The sequence below is a fragment of the Rhinolophus hipposideros genome (genome assembly GCF_964194185.1).
Source record: "Rhinolophus hipposideros genome assembly, chromosome: 23".
NCBI classification, from domain to species: domain Eukaryota; kingdom Metazoa; phylum Chordata; class Mammalia; order Chiroptera; family Rhinolophidae; genus Rhinolophus; species Rhinolophus hipposideros.
In genome coordinates, this window is record NC_138069.1 from 9205960 (window position 1) to 9225254 (window position 19295).

At 56.6% G+C, this 19295-nt stretch overlaps 1 protein-coding gene across 7 annotated transcripts in view; it reads right to left on the reverse strand.

Annotated features, from left to right (window-relative positions):
* ACSL6 (acyl-CoA synthetase long chain family member 6) overlaps window positions 1–19295 on the reverse strand; it is a 55225-nt gene that overhangs the window by 26013 nt on the left and 9917 nt on the right. For 2 of the 7 annotated variants that reach the window (XM_081036221.1, XM_081036218.1), the window contains exons 1-10: window positions 11827–12121; window positions 11506–11726; window positions 8448–8562; window positions 7712–7776; window positions 7345–7446; window positions 6758–6857; window positions 6098–6276; window positions 5122–5154; window positions 3702–3753; window positions 515–588 (exon numbers count right to left, since the gene is read on the reverse strand). In XM_081036221.1, coding sequence (XP_080892347.1) covers window positions 515–588; window positions 3702–3753; window positions 5122–5154; window positions 6098–6276; window positions 6758–6857; window positions 7345–7446; window positions 7712–7776; window positions 8448–8562; window positions 11506–11700 — 915 coding nt within the window. In that variant the 5' untranslated portion in view covers window positions 11701–11726; window positions 11827–12121. Of the gene's footprint in view, window positions 1–514; window positions 589–3701; window positions 3754–5121; window positions 5155–6097; window positions 6277–6757; window positions 6858–7344; window positions 7447–7711; window positions 7777–8447; window positions 8563–11505; window positions 11727–11826; window positions 12122–17563; window positions 17811–18982; window positions 19077–19295 lie in introns of those variants that run through there. The other 5 variants (XM_081036216.1, XM_081036217.1, XM_081036220.1 and 2 more) reach the window with 4 other exon arrangements.

Consider the following 19295-nt stretch of genomic DNA (forward strand, 5'->3'; position numbering starts at 1 on the left):
TTGGGGAAAAAAGATCCTTCTTTCTTAGCCAGTTATAAAATGCTAACATGCTTTTATCAGGCCAAGATATCAAGCTTTTTTTGATTTTTAGATTTACCTTTTTAAGTTCAGCCTTAGAAATGAGCAATTGATGTTGTTTCTGACTGTAGTAGTCCTTACACACAAAATGACTGAACTAAACCCTGACCTACTTGAAAATCAAGTTATTAAGGATCACTTAATACATACACACAAACCCACAGGTTTTGAAATTAAAAATGCAAAAACATTTTTACGTATTTTTTCTTCTGGGATCTCAGTACTCAGAAACATCAACTGAATAGGTGTGGCTCATTTCAGTGTTTGGGGTTAAAAGTGTCTGTAAAAGTGGGGTGGCTCTAATGAGAAGAGAAACTCCTGCCTGTGAAAGGCGGCCCAGATTTTATCGGGCTGGGGGGAAGCAAATACACGAAAACCTCTGAGGTTTGAGGGTGTCCTCAAGAGACACCTGCATTAGTGAGTCTACTTTATTCACCTCTGTGACTTTCAGAAAGCCTGAGAAATCAGCCACCACGTTCCCATGCGTGAGCATCGCACCTTTTGGGTTCCCTGAAAAGAGAAAGCAAGAAGGTGAATTAGTTGGAAGTTCAAGGGCCGCTCCTTCAGAACAGCATCCCAGTGGGCAGTCCCACACACCCAGCGCTGGCCACGCAAGCCTCTGGCCTCCATCCAGAGCCACCTTCAGAGTCCTAGGCAGCTGGCTGCTGCTTCTGGCACCTGGAAACACTCGAAGCCCACCTGGAGGCTCCCTGCAGCTTAGGACCAGGGGCAAGTGACCCAGCTGCACAGGCGGGGTACCTCAAGTTGCTGGCCACCTGTGGTCTGAGCCTCGCCCTCTCCTGCCTCCCTCGGGGAGCACAGGCTCTTGGCCCCAGTCTCACAAACAGCCAGTACCCTATGCGGCTCTCTCAGCCTGAGCAGAGCTAGTCTCCAGAAACCGGCAGCCAACTCTTCCGGCAGACATCCTGGCTGCATCCGGTACCTGGAAAGGCTCAGGCTCAGGCCAGGCTAGAGGTCCAGAGGGCTGCAGCAGTCCCTCCTGCCTGTTCACCGGCTGGGATGGGACACGGATGGTCTTGCTTTGTCACGTCATGACCTTTCAAGACTGCTCGTGAGGAAGCCCGGAGCTACTAGATGACTCAGAGGAAAGAGGCCTGGTAGGACCCCAGAGCCAGCAGGCTGGAGGGAGGACAGCATGGCCACCATATCACGTCAGGGTGGACACACACATGCTGCTGCTGCGTGGACCTGACGGGGCTCCAGTCCTGAGCTTGCCTCTCACCGCCAGTGTGTCATCGACAAGCCACTTCTCCTCTCTCACCTTCCTTACCTATGAAATAGGGGCAGTGATGCCCACCTCCTGGGGCTTCTATATGCTCTGAGGACATAATCCGTGTACAAAGGATGTTAAATTAGAAGTTTCCACTAACACAGCAGATACAATAGCTGTAAAGCTCCAAAAGAGCGGGGCCAGGCCATGTGCAGAATTTCCCCAAGAAATACCAAATGAACCAGTATGTTAACTTTGCAACCCTTACCCAGAAAGAGGAAATAAAAGGCCGAATAACTAGAGATTGAGAATATTATACTAAATCAGCAAATGTCCGTGAAACAAAGAGTGAGTTCCAAATGTCTGGCCTCACTTACTGACTCTCCCTCCCCACTCCACCTGGTGGGAGAGGGTGGAAACCTTCATTAGCAAGCGGGAGGAGGAGGAGAAACACCAGAGAGGAAGAGAGGAAAGGCAGACCAGGCCTTCCCACCAAGCCTGCAGCCAGATTAGCTGGGAGGGGAGAAGTCGCAACGAAGCAAAGCGACTGACACTTGCAATTCTGAATTAAGTCCCATCCACCACACGCCCAGCAGAAAAATCTTCCCCGAATGATTCCACCACCAGTGTCATGAGCCCAATGTCCGGTTCAGATCATTTTCCATCTTCCCCCACTGAAAGAATGACGTGACTCTCGATGCAGCCGGGAGCCGTGACACTTGGCGTGGAAGGGAAGCTGGATCTGGGGTGGTGACGCTGAGGACACGCACGGCTCATGTGCTCGACAGGGCAATGACGACCACAGGCACAGCTGAGTCTCAGGCTGACTCAGGCCAGGGAGATCCAAGTGTGCAGCCAAGCAGGGTGACACCAGGCAAGAGGCCGGCGGGCGGCCCCAGCTCTGCCCTGGCACCGGCCACCCCTCTGCAGTGGGAGGCTTGGGCAGTCACCACCACCTGCTCCTCCAGGCTCCACACGCTGCTTCCCCCACACAGAGCCTGGCAGGATGGCTCAGCTTTCGACTGTGATTCCATAGTCGGGAAAAGCACTGGACGGGAGTCCTGCCCCCTCCCGTTGGCCAACAGCACACTCGTGCACCATGAAGTTCTTTTCCGGATACGGGGGCAGCATCTGTGACCAAACGGCCCATTTAAAAGCCTGAGGGCACTCTTGGATGGCAAGGGTCCAAGGCCACAGTAGTGACCTGCTCCCCAACCCAGGGTGGAGGGACATGTCACCAAAATTTCACATTGTAAGACTCATGACACAAAGCACATAACCCTGAAGGTGAAGGGCATCTTTGAATTCTGGGTAGCCCTGGATGTCAGCTCCTGGAGAGTGAGGGCTGTGCTGCTGCTTCTCAGAGTTGAGCAGAGGGTGGTGGAAATCCTCAAACCCACTTGAGTCAATGGCAAAAATCCATCTCAATTCAATAAAGACATGTTGATCATGATGTACCCAGAAGGACCATCCTTCTGTGGGGCTGGTGCAGGGCCTGCCTGATGCCTCAGAGGCTATGTCTGCAGAAGGCGTGGGGAGCCCCAATGCACTGCCCAAGGGCTAGCAGCTTCCTAAGTCGTCAGATGACAGGTAAAGGCAGCAATCAGAAGAGCCCTGGGCTGGGGGCTGGGAGAGCAGGGCACAAGCCTCTGCTTCCACTTGCTGGTGGTGTCCCCTTGCTGGCAGTCCCCAGAGCTGCTCAGCTCACAGGCCATGCTGAGGCTCCAGCAATGCAGTGAGAGGGTGACCAGGGAGGACACTGCAGACTGCAAAGCACTGCCCTTGTGGTCACAGTCCTCTGCGCATTCCGCCTCCCCCAGGAAGCCTTCCTGGGTTGTTCCTACTGATGCTGGTGCGTTTGCTCCTCCGTCGGCATCAGGTGGCACCAGACACACAATGCATCATTTCTGCCATCCTCTTCCTGACAGGCCTGCCTATGGCACACCAGCTCCAGCCAGCAGAGCACCTGCACTGCCCTTTCACACACCATTCCATCTCCTACTTGGCACCTTTAACCACCCTCATCACTGGTGAGAAATCGGGGACAGTGATGGCAAAGAGGTTAAGTGACTGGCTCGTGGCTCTCAGACACCAAACCCCACGTTCCTTCCGCAAGGGCAGGAAGCAAAGCAGTGAGAGCCGGTTCTCACAGAAGAATGACGTGACCCAGGGACCCAGCTCCTACCCCCGACCTCCCAGCACACACTGTCCACATCCCGCCACCCTGTGCTGGCACTGGGAGCAGCAGGAGGGACCCAACATCTGGAGCCAGGCACAAGACAAGGCTCAGCTGTTCCCCAGAGGGCACCAGAGACCCCTACAGTCACCCCACCACGACTGCCAGGGAAGGGTGCAGGTGGCCCTGGCTGGTGACCTGGGTGCCGCTGCTTACCTGTCGTGCCGCTTGTGAAACACACAATGGAGAGGTCGCTGGGCTTTGGGGGCTGCAGAGGTAAAAGTGTGTGTTAAAGAGACCCGGTGTGGCCAGCCAGGGCCCACGACCCCGGGGCCCCTCCACCAGCAGCCTCTCTGTGCACTGCCCCCGTGTGTGCACCGCACGTGTCTGCCCATGCATAGGCCCCTGTATACTCCAGTCAGAAAAGTCCCCAGAAAAGGGAAAAGAAGCCGAGGGAACCTAACGGGGACATGGACATCAACCTGTCCCAGCAGCCTCACACCCGGGCCTGCGGCCTTCATGATTTGAGTCTGAGCTGAAGTCTAGTGGGAGGGGGCTGCAGGGGCCACATCTAGGCCTCAACCAAAGATCTCACCTTTCTAGTGGGTGTGAGCCAGTTCCCTCCTTCCTTCCCACTTTCTCCCAAATGGCTGGGATTACGCTTGGGACCAGAATGTGTGGCCCAGGAACTGAGCTGCCCACTGTGTCACCACGAGCGCTCTGCCTCAGGCCCTTGCCCTGGCACTGGGCACAGAGTTCTGGGGTCACCAGGAAGAGCCCACCATGACTGCCTGCATAGCTTCCCAGAAGAGGTGACACACATCGTCACTGAAGGACAAGCAAGATCTCTCCAGATGAGGTGAGGATGGGCATTCTGGGAGAGGAACTAGCCCGGGTACAGGCAGAGGCAGGGACATACTGAGGGATCACAGCAAGTCTCTACGGTTGGGGCACACTGTGTGCGAGGTGGGCCCACACCAGGGGCTCCCTGTGAAGGGCCCTGGGAGGCAGGGATGTGACCTGCTCAGGCCTGTGTGTGACAAAGCTCCTGACGGAGGTGAAGGGAGTGGGAGGGCTAAGCTGGAGGGAGGGCTGGAGGCAAAAGGCCTTGTCAGAAAGCTGAAAGCCCCCACGTGGCCACTGCCGGGGGCAGTGACCCTCACTGGTGACTCGACCCCAGGCAGTGTCGCTTGGGGATGACACCCAGAAAAGTTCACACAGCAAAGATGAACAAAGACGCTGATGCCACAAGGCCACTGGGCCCTGGGGTCCACTTCTGGCTCTGCTGCTGCTTCTGTCCTTCTCATCCTCTGGCGAGTTCACTACGTTCAAAGGGAAAAGGTAACACTTCCCAAAGGCGACGTCACTGGAGAAGCAGGGGTAGCCAGGATTAGCTGCCCTTCTGTCTCCCTCCCACATGACTGACTCCTGTTCCAAGCCCCTCTCTGGACCCGCACCCACACAAGTCCTGGGTGCCCTGAGTGGGCGTTTCCTGAGTTGCTCAGGGGAGCTGCTCTCTAACACAGGGGTGGCGCTCTGGCCGCTCCGCTGCGCCCCTGCACACAGTGAGGGCTCTGTGAGGACGGGCCCTGCACACCATCCTGCTCCGTAAAGACCTGCTGGAAGATGAGCTTACCACAGGAACGTGATGATTCCGTTGGCCACAGTCCTGGAAGAGGAAAATACTGATTTTAAGTGCTTGAAAGTTCTCATCAATCAAAACAAGAAATCAAAATAAACTCAGCACTGCATGTCTTGCTCCTGCACGAAGCCCAGAGTTCAGGGTTCTCTGTCCAGATGTGGCCCTCGTGAAGATACCACCTCAGTGTCCTCTCCTCATATACACATTCAGGCTTAGGCCCCCCCTCCCACATTACAGATAAGGGGAGACGGCTTGAGGTGCCCACGGTTCATCTGGACACGTGCTCAGGACAGAGTGCCTTGGTAGCCTGGGCTTCCAGATTAGTGGTCAGGGCTGAAGGGGCAGATAGGAGTTGGCAGAGTAGGTGTGGCCCCTTCAGCCACAGAGGGGTGCAAATGCACAGGTATTATAGGTACAGTTAGGAGAAGACAGGGAAGCAGGAGGAGAACTGGAGGGCCCAGGGGCTCAGATCCCACACGGTAGAATTGGGGTCAGCTGCTACTGAGCAGGGAACTGAGGCGCTGGAGGCCAGGATGTCCTGTGTTACTCCTGTAGGCCACCAGCTGCCACCAACCTGACATCTTGGAGGAGGCCATGCACATAAAAATGGGTCCTGTTGTCTGCTAGGGGCCTGGGACACATTTGCAAGGACCTCACCATGACTCCTGACCTCAGGCTCAGACAGGCTGACGGCTGGCTGGAGACAAAGAGGCTCCAGAGGCGGTGTGAGCAGCTCGGGGGCAGGCTGGCACCACCACCCTCCTGTTGGTACCTGTGTCATTAAATGTGCCAGCCAACCGAGCCTGTCACAGAGCGGATGCCCGTGGGCACCGCCCCCATCACCCACCACCAGCCCTGTGAAGGCTGACAGCCTGACAGCCCACAGCATCCACCCGGGACCTGAGAGGGGCAGACGCTGGCAGCTCTGGCTCGGTGGCCCAGAAACAGGCCAAAAGAGGCAGCCCCTCACCTCCACAACCTGCATGGACTTGACGACCACCCCGCTCTCCTGCCCTCTGTCTTTCAGAGCTTCCTCGAACGGTTCCATGAGGATGATCAGCTTGAGCCCTGGAGTCTCCTTCCTCTCCACGTGCTCCAGCAGAAGCAGGGCCTTCTGAGGTTTATCCACAATCACGGTGCTGATGTCAGCTGCAGGGACCAACAAGGGGAGTCAGGCTAGGCGGGCATAGGCTGTGACTGTGGGCCACACGTGCCAGGCGGCAAGGCAGGCCGTGTGGGCCACGTGCTGTGTAAAGCAAAGTGCATGGAGCCTGGGCAGAGCCAAGGGCAGAAGCCCACGGCATCTCCTGGAGCGAACTCCAAGCACCCCTTTGCTTCGGGCTCAGTCCCCAGCATCCCAGGTGGGCTTGAGTTGTGCACCGCCCCCCCCCCCCCCCGCATCTGCCTAAGCTGCAGGGAACCACAGAGGGAGGGCAGCCTGTGTGGGGGCAGCCAGGCCTGTGGAAGGAGCCTTCTGGTGAAGTCTAACTGGAGACAGCAGGGCTCAGGAAGCCAGCTAGGGCCAAAGAGCAAGCCCCAATTCTCTGAGAGCGGAAGAAAGTGCTTCTTGTTAGTGTTAGCCCAGCGACAGAACCCGAGAGGCTGCAGGGAATGGCAGAGGGGGGCTCACCTGTGTTGATGATGTAGCGGATAGCCCCAGGGCCCAGCGTGTCATAGAGCGGGACCACCACCATAGAGTAGGTGTAGCAGGCAAGCTCAGCAATGATCCACTGTGAAGACACGGGGCAAGGTGGGGGAGCAGACAGACAGGGGGGCCGTCCTGCCTCAGGCCCAGGCCGCCAGGGTCATGCTCTGGGCCTTGTGCCCAGAGGGCTCTGTGCTGGCCCTCTGCATGTGGCAAGTACTCCATAAGGGAATGGGTTGTGCCTGCTCACCCACAGCCTTTGAGACCATGTCTGCCCGAAGGAATCCTGGGGCTCCAAACAGCCCTAGGCCCACTTCTGAGGCTCAGGCTTCTTTGCCAGGTCCTTCCCCCACCAGCTCTGGCAGCAACTGTGTGTGGGGCTGGGTGGGGTGTGATTAGGGGCAAAGCCAAGGGAGCAGCAGGTGGAGGGGTGGGGAGGGCACAGCATGGACCAAGGTTCTCCACTTGTCCTCTTCTCCCGAGCCACACCAACAGTGGGAATGGGGCTGTTCTACGGTGCCCAACCCCCTACTCCACTGGTACTTCTAAAACCAGTCAAGGCAGATGCTTACCTCTGGCCGATTTTGTGCAAAAACGCCGATGAACTGATCTGTACTTGCTTTGCAATTGTGCTGGAGAAGTCCGGACCCTAGAAATTCAGCCCTGTCGGCCACCTGCACACAGACGTGGGGAAGTGACGGGGAAGCAAGGGCTCTTCAGCAGGGGAGGGAGACCCCAGGTGGGACCCCCACAGGTCTGAGAGACCTCCCCAACTCTCTACCCAGGTGTGCTGGCAGCTCTGCGAGGCTGCTGCCAGGAGTTTGGCCAAGAGTCCAGACAAGGAAAATATGACTCTGAGGCCCAGCTAGGTGCTCACAAGCCCCCCAAGTGGCGGGTCTGTGTGGGCAAACAGAATGGAGCCTGACCCCTATCACTTACCTCCTGGTAGGACAGCCACTGATAAGGTTGCTTGGGTTTCCTGAAGCCAAGGCAGGGTCCATTCCCTGCAGAGATAAGCAGGCCTTGTGCAAGGGACGGGGGCAGGCTGGGGGTGCCACCTGCCCATCAGACACCTGGATGGACACCTCATACTGTGGGTGGTCCACAGGTCAAGTGAACTGCCCCCATCTGGTCTGCTGAAGCCCCAGAAGGTCTCAAGTACACAAGTATGTCATTGCCCCAGGGATCAGGGAGGTCCAGGGATGGGGGCTGAGGCAGTGCTTTTTGCCACCATCACCCGTGGGATGCAGCCCCAAAAGGACACGGAGACCTGCCCTGGGCAGAGGTGGCAGGCTGCCTCTCTGGGGCCACCTCCCTTTGCCTCATACCCCGGGTCAGCCACACATCTCTGAGGCTCAGGTTCACAATCATGCCAGCCAGTGGCCTGGCGGTTCAAGGATCACCGGGGGCTGCCAATGGGAGATACAGGGTATGGGCTAAGAGATAGCTTAAGGTCAGGAAGTCCTAGGGCTGGACCAAAGCTGAGGGCAGCCTTTGGCCACATGATACAGCTACTTCTCTGACTGGGTGGAAGGGAGGAGGGCCAAGAGCGCTGTTCTCCTCTGAGCCTGTGCACCACTCACCTGCCACGGCCGTGGTACCACGCTGGCTCACCCCACCCTCGCATCTGCTTAACCCCTGCCACGGCCCCTCCACATCCCATGGCCCCTCTCACCTGAGATGCTAAGCCCACGACGAAACACCTGGTACATAGTCCTGGCGTCATCGTAGTAGTGGGTGAGCAGCTGAGGGCCATCCCCAATCACGGATCGCCGGGCCCCACCACTGTCCTAAAGGCCAAGCACAGGCCAGAGAAGCTGGCTGAGGCAGGCAGCGGCATCAGGAGAGGGCGCCAGCATGTACCAGGCCGCACACGTCTTGGATACACACCCCGCCAGGCCACGGCCGGGGCCGGGACATGCTCTGTGTGCACTCATACACATGACCCATGCACACACACACCCCGTACACAGGTTCACATACAGGTGGCTTGGACACACTCGACTGGTACACTCTAACAGTTGGCTCAGGCACACAGACCCAGGGCCCTGGTCTCCCCCCTCGTCTCCCCGCACACACAGCACCCACACACCAGGGCAGCATATACAAAAGGTCCAGAATCTCAGCTGCTGTTCATCCAGAATCTCATGTTATTCATAGGTGTGTGGTTCACTCAAACAACAGAGTACGGAGTGTTGGCTGGAGTCCGGCTACCCCTGGTGACAGGATCAGCCTGCCAAGGTGTGCCCCATCCCATCAGCTGCTGCGGCTGTGCCTCTGGGGTAAGAATCATTTGTGCCATCCAACATTCACATAACAGTGTGAATGAGTTTGAAGACTGGCTGAAGGTACTTTCCCTAGAAGGCTCTGGAGAGAAAGGGCAGAGTTCCTGGGCCCCAATGATGGGGACAGAGTGGGAGGGCAGCGAACACCCTCTATGCGACAGGCTAGGGAGAGGAGCTGGGCTTCTCCTGCCTCTTTCCCCGCCATCAGCTCCCCTCCCCTCCTCAGGCTCCCCAAACCCAGAACTCTCCAGTACCACAGCTCCACCTCTTCTCTGAGCACGATTTGGGCTGCACTGGGCTGGCCCATGGCCCACCATCTCTTGAAACATCAGGTCTGAGGAAAAATGTCTGTGAGAGCCGTAAAGCAAACAGTCAAACTCAAAACCACAGGTGGCTCTCAACTCTTTTGTAGTGGAAAGTTCTGTTTGGCCAGTGAGTGCTTCCTGAGCACCAGGCCCATGTAAGACTCGTGTGGGAAGCCACAGGCATATACTGTCAGACCTGGTTAGCACTCAGGGTGACAGAAATGACAGAGCAAGAGGCTGCGTGCCAGGGACAGAAGGCACTCAAGTGGCATGTGTGCCAGGGAGGAGCCGCTGAGCTGGGTTTTGAAGAATGTATAGGGGTTTGCCAGACAAAATGAGCTGGAAATGGCAGTCTCACCACAGGCAAGAGCAAGTGCAAATGCATGGGACAGGAGAAACAAGTGCATTCAGGGACCTTTAGGTGGTTCATGGAGCCCCAAGTGGTAAATGGAGGGGGCAGAGAGGCTGCAGAGCAAGACAAGGAGTCTGGGCTTTGGGTTGTGGGCAATGGGGAGCCAGGGGAGGCTTTTAAGCTGGGGTGAGTGACATGACCCAAATTATATTTCTCATTCTGTAGCACAGAGTAAATGCCACCAGGCCCTGCAGTCTGGGCCCCTCTTTCCTCTCTCATTTCCCACTCTCTCCTTTGCCTCGTCCACTGCAGCCACCCTGGGAATGAGGCAAGGGAGGGCGCAGTCTTCCCAGGAAAGAGGTGTTAGCTGTGCCCATGGCCAGACCTACGCGGTGACTCTGTGGCCCTCACACACTAAGCCAGGGCCACTCGCCATCAAGACTCTATCCAGACAACTGTCATCTCCAGCCCAGATGTTGCAGTTGCCTACTCACGCCCACCCCTGCCACAGCCACCCTTCTACAGCATAAACTGGCCCTGTCTCTCCCTACTACTGAAAACCCCAAATAAAAGCATGCTGCCCACCCCGAGGGTCCCTGCCCAGTTCCTGTGGCTTTGTCCTTGCTGTCCTGTCCAGGTGCACTGTCATCAGAAGCTCACCCAAAACAGCTGGTTTGAGAGTTTTCTCTGTATGATCTCAGCAGATCCTTACCACAGCCTTAGGACGCAGGCATTCTTTTATTACTCACCTGACTGTTGAGGAAACTGAGGCTCAGAGAGTTAAGAAACTGCCAAGGAGCATATGGCTAGTGAGAGGCACAAGCAGCCTTTAACCCCGGGGTTGCTGATCACCAAAGGCCATTTTCGTTACCACTCTGCTCGCCCATCTGCAGCCCCTCTCCACAGCCCAGCCACGCTTCCCAAAGCCACCAGGTACATTATCACACACCTGCAGCTTCGCACACGTCAACCCTCTGCTGGAAAATGCCCTGAGGGTCCCTCGACCTGCGCCCTCTTCTACCAGGCAAAACTCTGCCATGCTTATGGTCACCCAGATGCACCGTCCAGATCGGAACACGAGGTGCCACAGTGTATGCAGCGTGGTGGCGTTTAAAAGGCGGGGTGGGTAGCTATACATTCGCTCACAGACAATCATTCACACGGTTCTCAGGGGTAGAGAATGGGGAGGCTAGAGGAAGAGGGAAAAGCTTTTCAATATGTGTCCTTTTGTTCCTTTTGAACAGTGTGAATATATTACCTATTCAGAATGAATAGAATTAAGGTTTCAAAAAAGGCAATTTTTTAAAAGGCAAAATAAATTCCATAAGCTTAACAGAAAAATAAATCACACTGATCCTTCTAGACTTCACCAGGGCCACTGTACCTTCTTCCCCTCGTGTGCTCTGGGAGCAGAGGGCACTGGGGTGGGCTCAGCTCTGGGTCTTAGCACCAGTCCCAGGCTGGACACAGGGAAGAATCTGGAAGGGAATTGACCTGGCAGCCCCTTGAGAATCTGCTCAGGCGTCCTACTGGGGCACCAAGGAGCCAAGATCCCCATCCAAGCAGCAGGCAAACCAGAAGCCAGGGCAAGGCCAAGGTCAGGCTCTGCCCAGGGTTCAGTTCTGAGAGACCCTGTCCAAGGTCACGGGGGCTGGCGGGCTGGCTGCCAAGGGAAACCCAGAGTCTCTGGGCCATTTGAGGTCAAATAAGCCACAAGTTTGGCTTCTGCCTTCAAGAGGCCTGGCCTCTGCCCACTACTTCCCGCAGCTCCACCGTTCTCAGCCTGCTCACCTCCACTTCCTCGGACTGCATCAGGAGGTTGCAAGGCGGCTGCAACGCCTTTGGCCGGTGCGTGAACCAGTAGGCGAGGATGGCGGCCAACGCACCCATACTCACGAGGGTGGTGGCTGAAAGGCTGCGGAAAAACTGACCCAAGTCACCCAGCTCGGGCAGCCGCAGCATCCGCAGGATCTCCTGTGTCTGCATCTTCTCCAGCAGCGAGAAAACGAACTCTGCAGGAAACAAGAGGCAGGTGAGAGGGCAGGCCTGACGCCCGGCGAGGGGACTCCTTGGTGTGTCCCTCACCTGCCCTGGATCACAAGACACACTGACCTTGGCCAGGCCTTGGCCAAATGCTGTAGGGCAGGCCCCGACCAGTGGGGCCTACAGTCTCCTGGAAGGGCCGTTCCGGTGACAGGCCAGAAGCCTTTGCTGTCACACCTGACCATCAGACATCTAGCCAGCTTCCCTGAGAACCATACGCCCAGGCCCTGGGCCACGGCTGACAGCTGCTTCCGTGTCTCCCAGGGGCTCTGACAGCTCTGGAGTCACTGGCTCCTGAGCCCCAGGCCCTGGGTGCTCTGCCTCTGGTGTGTAGTCAGGGCATTTTGCTCATCTTTGCTCCGGAGGTGGGGGAGGGGGAGGACAGATGGCAGCAGGCATGCCTGGCGCAGCGCCCAGAAGGAGTGGGGTGAAGGGACGCAGACTCCTCCCATTCCACCTCCCAGCTCCCAGCCCGAGGCCTGACCCTGAGGGACACAGAGAAGGCAACCGGGAAGAGCCCACAGACCGGCCCTGACAGACACCTCCAGCCCTCAGGATGTGAGGACAAGCACTGATCTGACAAGGGTCCAGTGGGTGACACACAACGGGGTCCCTCCAGGTCCACAGCCTGGCCCACCATGCACTCTCCTTATAGAAAATGTGGAGCCAAAGACCCACCAGGGCCAGAGGGGCTGCTGGCACCAACTTCCTGAGGAATAGCAGAGTTCCCAAGAGCTGCAGAGGTGGGACCCAGGCACTGCTCCGCTGGCCCCAGACCAAGCACCAAGAGGCACAGCTGTCCCCACCTGGGATGTCCCCATCTGGGATCCCAGCTACTGGCCAGAGGAAAAGGGCGATGGTAGAGAGGGCCAGGTATTAACCTGGTGGCAAGGAAAAGGAACTGAGGCTCAGAGAGAAAGGCTCAGCACAGCACTGTGCACTCCCAGGGCAGCGGTGTCTCTTGGGATACTGCATGTGGTGGTCAGGGGGCCACGCTCACCATCGCAGTCCAAGCGGACACAGTGGGCCTACGGGGGGGACATGAAGAGTGGCCTGAGGTGGGCAGTGGGAACACTTCTGTGAGAAGCACTGGTGACGGGTTTGGGTTCAAAGAGAACAGGCCCCAGGGGCTCCCCCATCCTCCTGTCAGCTGATGAGGGAAGCAGTGCTGGCTGGGCAGACATCCGGCCAGCTGGGCTCAGGAGTCTGCACTTCGCCCAGGACTGAGGGAGGGAACCAGGGGGGGCCTGGCATCGACTGCTTTCATCCCTACAGAGGCCTCCCTGGTATCACTGCCCAGTAGGCCCCGAGGCTAGAAGCGCTTCATTGCACCTATAGGTCTGCCCGTCCTGTAGCTGGTGGGCTCCAGGCTGCCCTGCACCATCCACGGGCACCCTCCTCCTCGTCCTCAACCTTTGAAAGCATGGCTGTGGTTTGTCTTCTTGGGGAATAATGAGAAACCCAACAGCAGCCACTCTGCAGCCACAGGACAGGAGCCAAACAGCAATTGCTTGACCCCTGAGAAAGCAGAGATCTGCTGAAATACCACTAAATGGTATTTGTACCATCACCGCACTGGAGATGAGGCTATTGATGTGCCAGGTCACTGCAGAGAAAGCAAGTAAAGCTCCTCAGCTCGAATCCCTTCTCCTTCTCTTAGAAACTACGTGACACTGAGCATACACCACCTCTCTGGTCCTCTGTTTCCCCATCTTTAAAATGGGAGCAGGATCACTCAGGCATGGAAAGCTCCTTGCACAGTATCTGGCACAGTAAGAGGCAGGCCAGGACTAAAGAGATGGCTAAGGGGGTGCTTGTCAGACCAAGGCAGCTGATCAGCCCAGGCTGGTCCAAACACTAGGCAGAGGTGGCTGGGCCCAGGCATGGTGGCCCCGCAGGAGTTTCTGCTCTGCAGATGGCACAATGGGCTGTCCTGGGAACACTCAGAAACTATTATATCATAAATTACCCACAGGCTCTGGGTGCTCCCTGGGGAGCGGAGAAAGTGAGCCCCCAGCTAGCCAGAGCATTCTCACTGAATTCTTGAGCCCGAAATCCAGTTTTACCAGCAGCCTCCTTGCCTGGATCAGTTTTGAAGCCATCCTATAGGAATGAACCATTCCTGGCAGATTGACCAAATTAAGTTTCTTCCTCAGCAAACACAGGCTCAGCTATAGACCACAGTGGATTCAAGGAAAACTGCTCTGGGGAGGGTCCTGGCCAGGCAGCCAGCTGGCTTTCTTGGGACACTTATTTCCCTAAGACCAAGTCACAGCAAGCCCATCGGATAAATGACTCACTACACAGTGGACAATCCAGATATCCAGCAGCTCGTGGGATGGGCTCTGAGCTGACTGGCGTTTCCTCTAATGGGTTGAACTGACTCAGTGGTCTGGGAAGCCAAGCCCCAAAAAGACCCTACCAAGCTCCTAAGAGCTCAGCCATACGGTCCCAGAAGTTTTAGAGAAAATCCTGGAATCTCATTACCACCAGTGCCTCGTCCTTGGCAGTTGTTCATGGGCCCTAAGCTACAGCAGAACGTGGGCATTTGTGGCATCTGCTGCAATGCTGGGGTTTTCACAGAGCACCGTCCTGAATGGCCAAAGCCATCCATCCACCCATCACCTATCCACCCAGTCACCCAGTCACTCATCCACCCACCCACTCATCCATCATCCATCCATCATTCACCTACCCACCCACCCACTCACCCATCCATCCATCCATCATCCACCCACATATTCACCTAGAGGTCCCCGCTCTCATCTAGCTTAGTACTGGGCACTGGGATAAGCCAGATGTGGGCCTGCCCTCAGTCCCATGGGGGAGACACATGAGGGAGTGGGCAGTGCTATGCAGTGTGGTTTGGGCTGTGACCAGGCATGGGAGCCAGAGGAGGTGCCCGACTCAGGTAAGAAGAGTCAGGGCAGGCTTCTGGCAGAGACTGAAGGGCAAGAAGGAAAGAGGGACCCAAGCGGAGTGAAGCAAACACAATGGTACCTCAGTTTTCGAACATCTCTGTGGACGAACATTTTGGTTTACGAACACTGTAAATTTTATAGATCTACGGTATCATTAGATAGTAAAACTCATGCTAAATTTACAGTTTTAGGGGTTAATTTTAAAGGTCTGGAACAGATTAATCCATTTTGCATTACTTTCTATGGGGAAACCGTGCCTCAGTTTTCGAACGTTTCAGAACCCGAACGGTCTTCTGGAACGGATTACATTCGAAAACCGAGGTACCACTGTATACAAAGGCTGGAGCTGAGATAGACCACGGAGCACTTCGTGAAGTGAATATTCTATGCAGGAGTAAAGTCTTGAGCCCATGAACTCTTACACAAGGGTTAGGGCCACAAGTCAGAGGAGAGTCTCCCAGATGCACCAAGCTTTCAGAAGTCACCAAAGCATCGGTTTCCAGCAGAGGCAAGAACAGAACTAGTCTGAACTCACTCAATTCCTGGGCTGGGAAGCCCTTGCTTACGTACTGCACTGTTTGGTCCTCACAACAGCTCCATGGACTCACTATAAGGTGGGAACACAGACTCCACTGAAGAAATTACTGCCATTTACTGTCCACAGGGAGCAAGTGGGGGAGCCAGGACTCAAGCCGCAGACTAGAGCCCCCCAAACCACTGCCTTGCGTTGCACTGCACCCCAGCCCTGCCAACACTGCACCATCCACACCCACAAGCCACGCTCTCCTTTGCAGTGATGCTGAACCAAAACAAACAAACATAAATACCTCGCTGTAGACCTGCTCAGAAGAGCCCAGGCCCAGGGTGCAGGGGGAGGGGCGCAGCACTGGGCCCCCAGGCCTGCGAGAGGAATAAGCCGGTGCGACCAGTCGCTCGCTGTTTGCCACGTGCACACACTACGAGTGGGTCCCTCCGGGCCTCACATCAAACACTCGCCATCTTCTCACGGCTGGTACCTCTCCTCCAGGAAGCCCCCTCACGTGGGGCAATGGAGGGGGGTGGGCAAAGGCCTTGAATACCCATTCCTCCCCAGGTTCCTACCAGGTGCCCACCACTAAGGAGGCATCTGAAGTGGCTGCAGCTCCTCCGTCCTGAGGCTGGGCCAGCACCCCCACCCCCACCCCGCTAGGCAGTGACCAGAGGATGTCATTGTTCCAGGCTCACTGACCTTCTCAGACAGAGTCAGGACCGCTTACATTTACCCTGAGATTCTCTTCAGACCTGGGAGCTATTGGAGGGCAGAGCTGCAAATTCAGGTCCTCTGAGGACATGGGCCTCAGAGCCAGCGTGTACCATCAGGCCCTTGGCACAGGGCAGGGCAAAGCCCAGGCCTGGGAGTCTGCTCTCATCTCCGTAGTTCACAGGGCCTTGGCCTCCTCTGACCTCCAAGCCCTGTCTGTTGACCTGGGCTGGGCTTCGGTGCCACTTCCTTCCATGCCCAGGAGGCTCTCCTGGTTGCAACAGCCTGGGGGAGGGGTACGGGATCGGGGTAGGGGCGAACAGCACCCAAAGGAATCAGTGGTGCTGGTGTTGCCAAGTGAGCGGCTGTGTGTGTAAATATTCACCTGGCGGGAGAACCCAGCCCTCAGCAGGAACCAGCCTCCCGTTCTCTGGCATATCCTATGCCTTCTTCTCAGAATACCAAGTGGTGGCACAAGCTGGGGGGACTGGGACTCCCTCCCCCACCTACCTCATCAGGTCCTGTGCTGATTCAGGGCACATGGAAGGTGGGTGGTGAGTCATAGCTCTCAAAACCCACAAAGGGAGACAATGGGAGGAAGGGGGCCCTTGCGGGAAGCCTATTGGCTCCGAGGTGACAGAGTGGCAGAGGCAGAGCCCCGCCAGAGCGCTCTCCCTGTGGAGGTGGCCCTGGGCCCATGGCTCGGCTCTGACAACCCTTTGCTGGTCCAGCCTCCTAAGCCCAGCACTCTAGACCTTCAATCGAGCTCAATGGTTCTGTGAGGACCACCTCCTAAATATCTTCCAAACCTCCCCACTCCTCCCCACAGCCCTTGGCCTGGTGCGGCCACCGCTGAGTGCAATCCAGACTCCCACACCAGCCTCTTCACACGTCTCCTTGCTCTGGCCCATGCTTTCACTGAAACCAAAGTTCCTTTCCTGATACACAGATGAGACCATACCATGCCACTGCCCAAAATCCTCATTGGTTCCGGACCACCTTAGGACAAAAGTCCAAACTCATCCTGCTCGCACTCTATGGACCTCAGATTCTTCCCTCCCCTTAGTATCATCCAGCTTCCCTCTGTGTCAGCCTGAAGTGGGGTCGGGCTTCTTGCGATGGCGTTCAGGGTCTCTGCAAACCTCTCAGTTCTTCAGAAAGGGTGGGGAAGCACAAGGCAAGCCATAAGATCATGAAGGGACCTGCTCAACTCCCAATGAATAGCGCGAAAAAGAAAAATCACAGTCTCTCCCAGGGCCCAGGGTCCCTAGCAAACAATCTAGGGAAAGGGCCCAAAGGGGAGTTCTGGTGCCAGACTGACCTGGGTCCACATCCTGACTCAGGCTCCTGATAGCTATATGACCTTGGACAAGTCACTTCACCCTCTGGGCCTCATCTCGAACAAGCTCATGGACAGAGAGTGCGGTGCCAGGCATGTAGAAAGGGGAAGACTCAGTACATAGGAGATAGCTGAAGCGGCTCCTCCATCTCTTTGCCATTAGGGCTCAAAGACAACTTGCAAAAGTACATTCATCACACCCTACCTTTCCAGCAGGCTCCTGGCACTGGGGAGGCGGCTAAGCTGGTCCCACCAGTACCAGACTCTGTGTGTAAAGGGTGTGTGGGGCTCAGGGAGAGAGCTTACCACATCCTGATCAAAGCACAAAAGTGGCGAAGGCCCTGCCCCAAGTCTGCCCTCCTGGGGACAGCCGATGGCAATGGCCGCCTGCTCTGAGAAGCCGGGTGCTGTTGGAGGCGTTAGCAGTGGTGGCAGAGGCTCCCTGGCAGCCGTGAGAGCAGGTCTGGCAGGGACCTGGGCACAGGACAGCTCTATGAGAAGCCGCTGGCCCCTCAAGGGCCCCGCTGCCCCCCCCATCTGCACACTGGGCGGCGCTGGCTCAAATCAGCTCAGAGCCAAGCAACCCAGCCTTAACCCGCACTCTGCCAGGTTGCCTGAGCCTCAGTTCACACCCCTCTGCTCCCCACCCCCACTCCATCTTCAGTTCTGGAGAGGAGTTTACCAAATGGGTTGATTAAGGACAAAGCCTCTTGACACATCCATCTGTGACACTGATGAGGCCAGGGCCAGCAGAAGTGTGGGGTGGTGGGAAGGGGTGGGAGTGGGGGTGGGGATGCCAGGTCTCTGGTGCTGCAGGAGGCCTGCACCATCACCCAGGAGACGCCCCCCAGCCCCTCCCACCCTCCAAGGTCATAACCAGTCTGCTTGCGAGAGGAAGGAAACTGAACACGGTCCCAAATAAAACATCTATTCAGAGACGCTCTGGGCAGCAGGGACACTCCAGACTAAGGGTCAGGGTCAGCAGGTGGAGACACTGGCTCATCTCCTGCATAAGCCCCCAGGGCAGCACAGCAGTCCATCCTTAATGCCACTTTCCTGGTTTGCCAGGGGAGCGGCCATCCTGGAGCCAGAATCCACACCTTGGCCTGCTGGAATCAAAACTGAGCTCCGAACTCCCTCAGCATCTCTGGCAAACTGGGATACTGAAGTCACAGGGCCTGCCAGGGCCTCCCTCCCATGAGGTCTGTTTCCACAGGGTGAGGGGTGGGCATGGGGATTGGGTATGGGCTTTTTTCACACCTACTTCCATGGGCCACATGTGGTTAGGCATACAGGTGGCCACCACTAGAGAATAACAGTCAGGTCCAGGCTACAAGACCCAGTTCACCACCCGCCCCACCGAGCCCTAACCACAACTGGTGCTTCTGAGCCTTCCAGGACAGGACCATTGCCCCCGACATCCAGCTCACTTTCTCTGTAGCAAGACCGTCCCAGGCCATGGCCCAGTGCTCTGAGCTCCCTCTTAGGGATGGTTTGCACAAGCTGCCTGGCAACCCTAGAGTCCACAGGCCTCACAACAACTTCATTGGGGCTGATACATCTTCCACTGCTTACCCTACCACCCGGGGTAAGCCATGAGGAGAGCTTCCTGCCCCCACAGCCCTCACCGGGAAACTAGCACACGCCTATCTCCGTCCCCAGACCTCTGCCTCCCCCAATCCACCTGGAGGAAGCTTTGAAATGCACAAAGGCCCAAGTACCCACCTTTGGACCACAAAGCCCCTTCCACTTCCTTCTTGGCAGGTCCCCTACTTTCCTCTAGACATCTTCAGAGATGTCTTTAAGTAAGATTCAAAAGCTTCCTTTAATGCTTCTCAGGGCAGCTTCTGGGACAGAAAATCCAGTGCCCAAACCAAGGTCCTGGCTGAAAGAAAACTACACAGAGTGCCAGGGGCATGGGGCCATGGCAGCAGTTCTGCCCAGGACTCTGTGGCCCAGTCGCCAGGTTAAGAGAAGCACAAATCTCACCATCACATCTGTGTGGCCCTGACCTAGAGAGACACAAAAACAGCAGCTC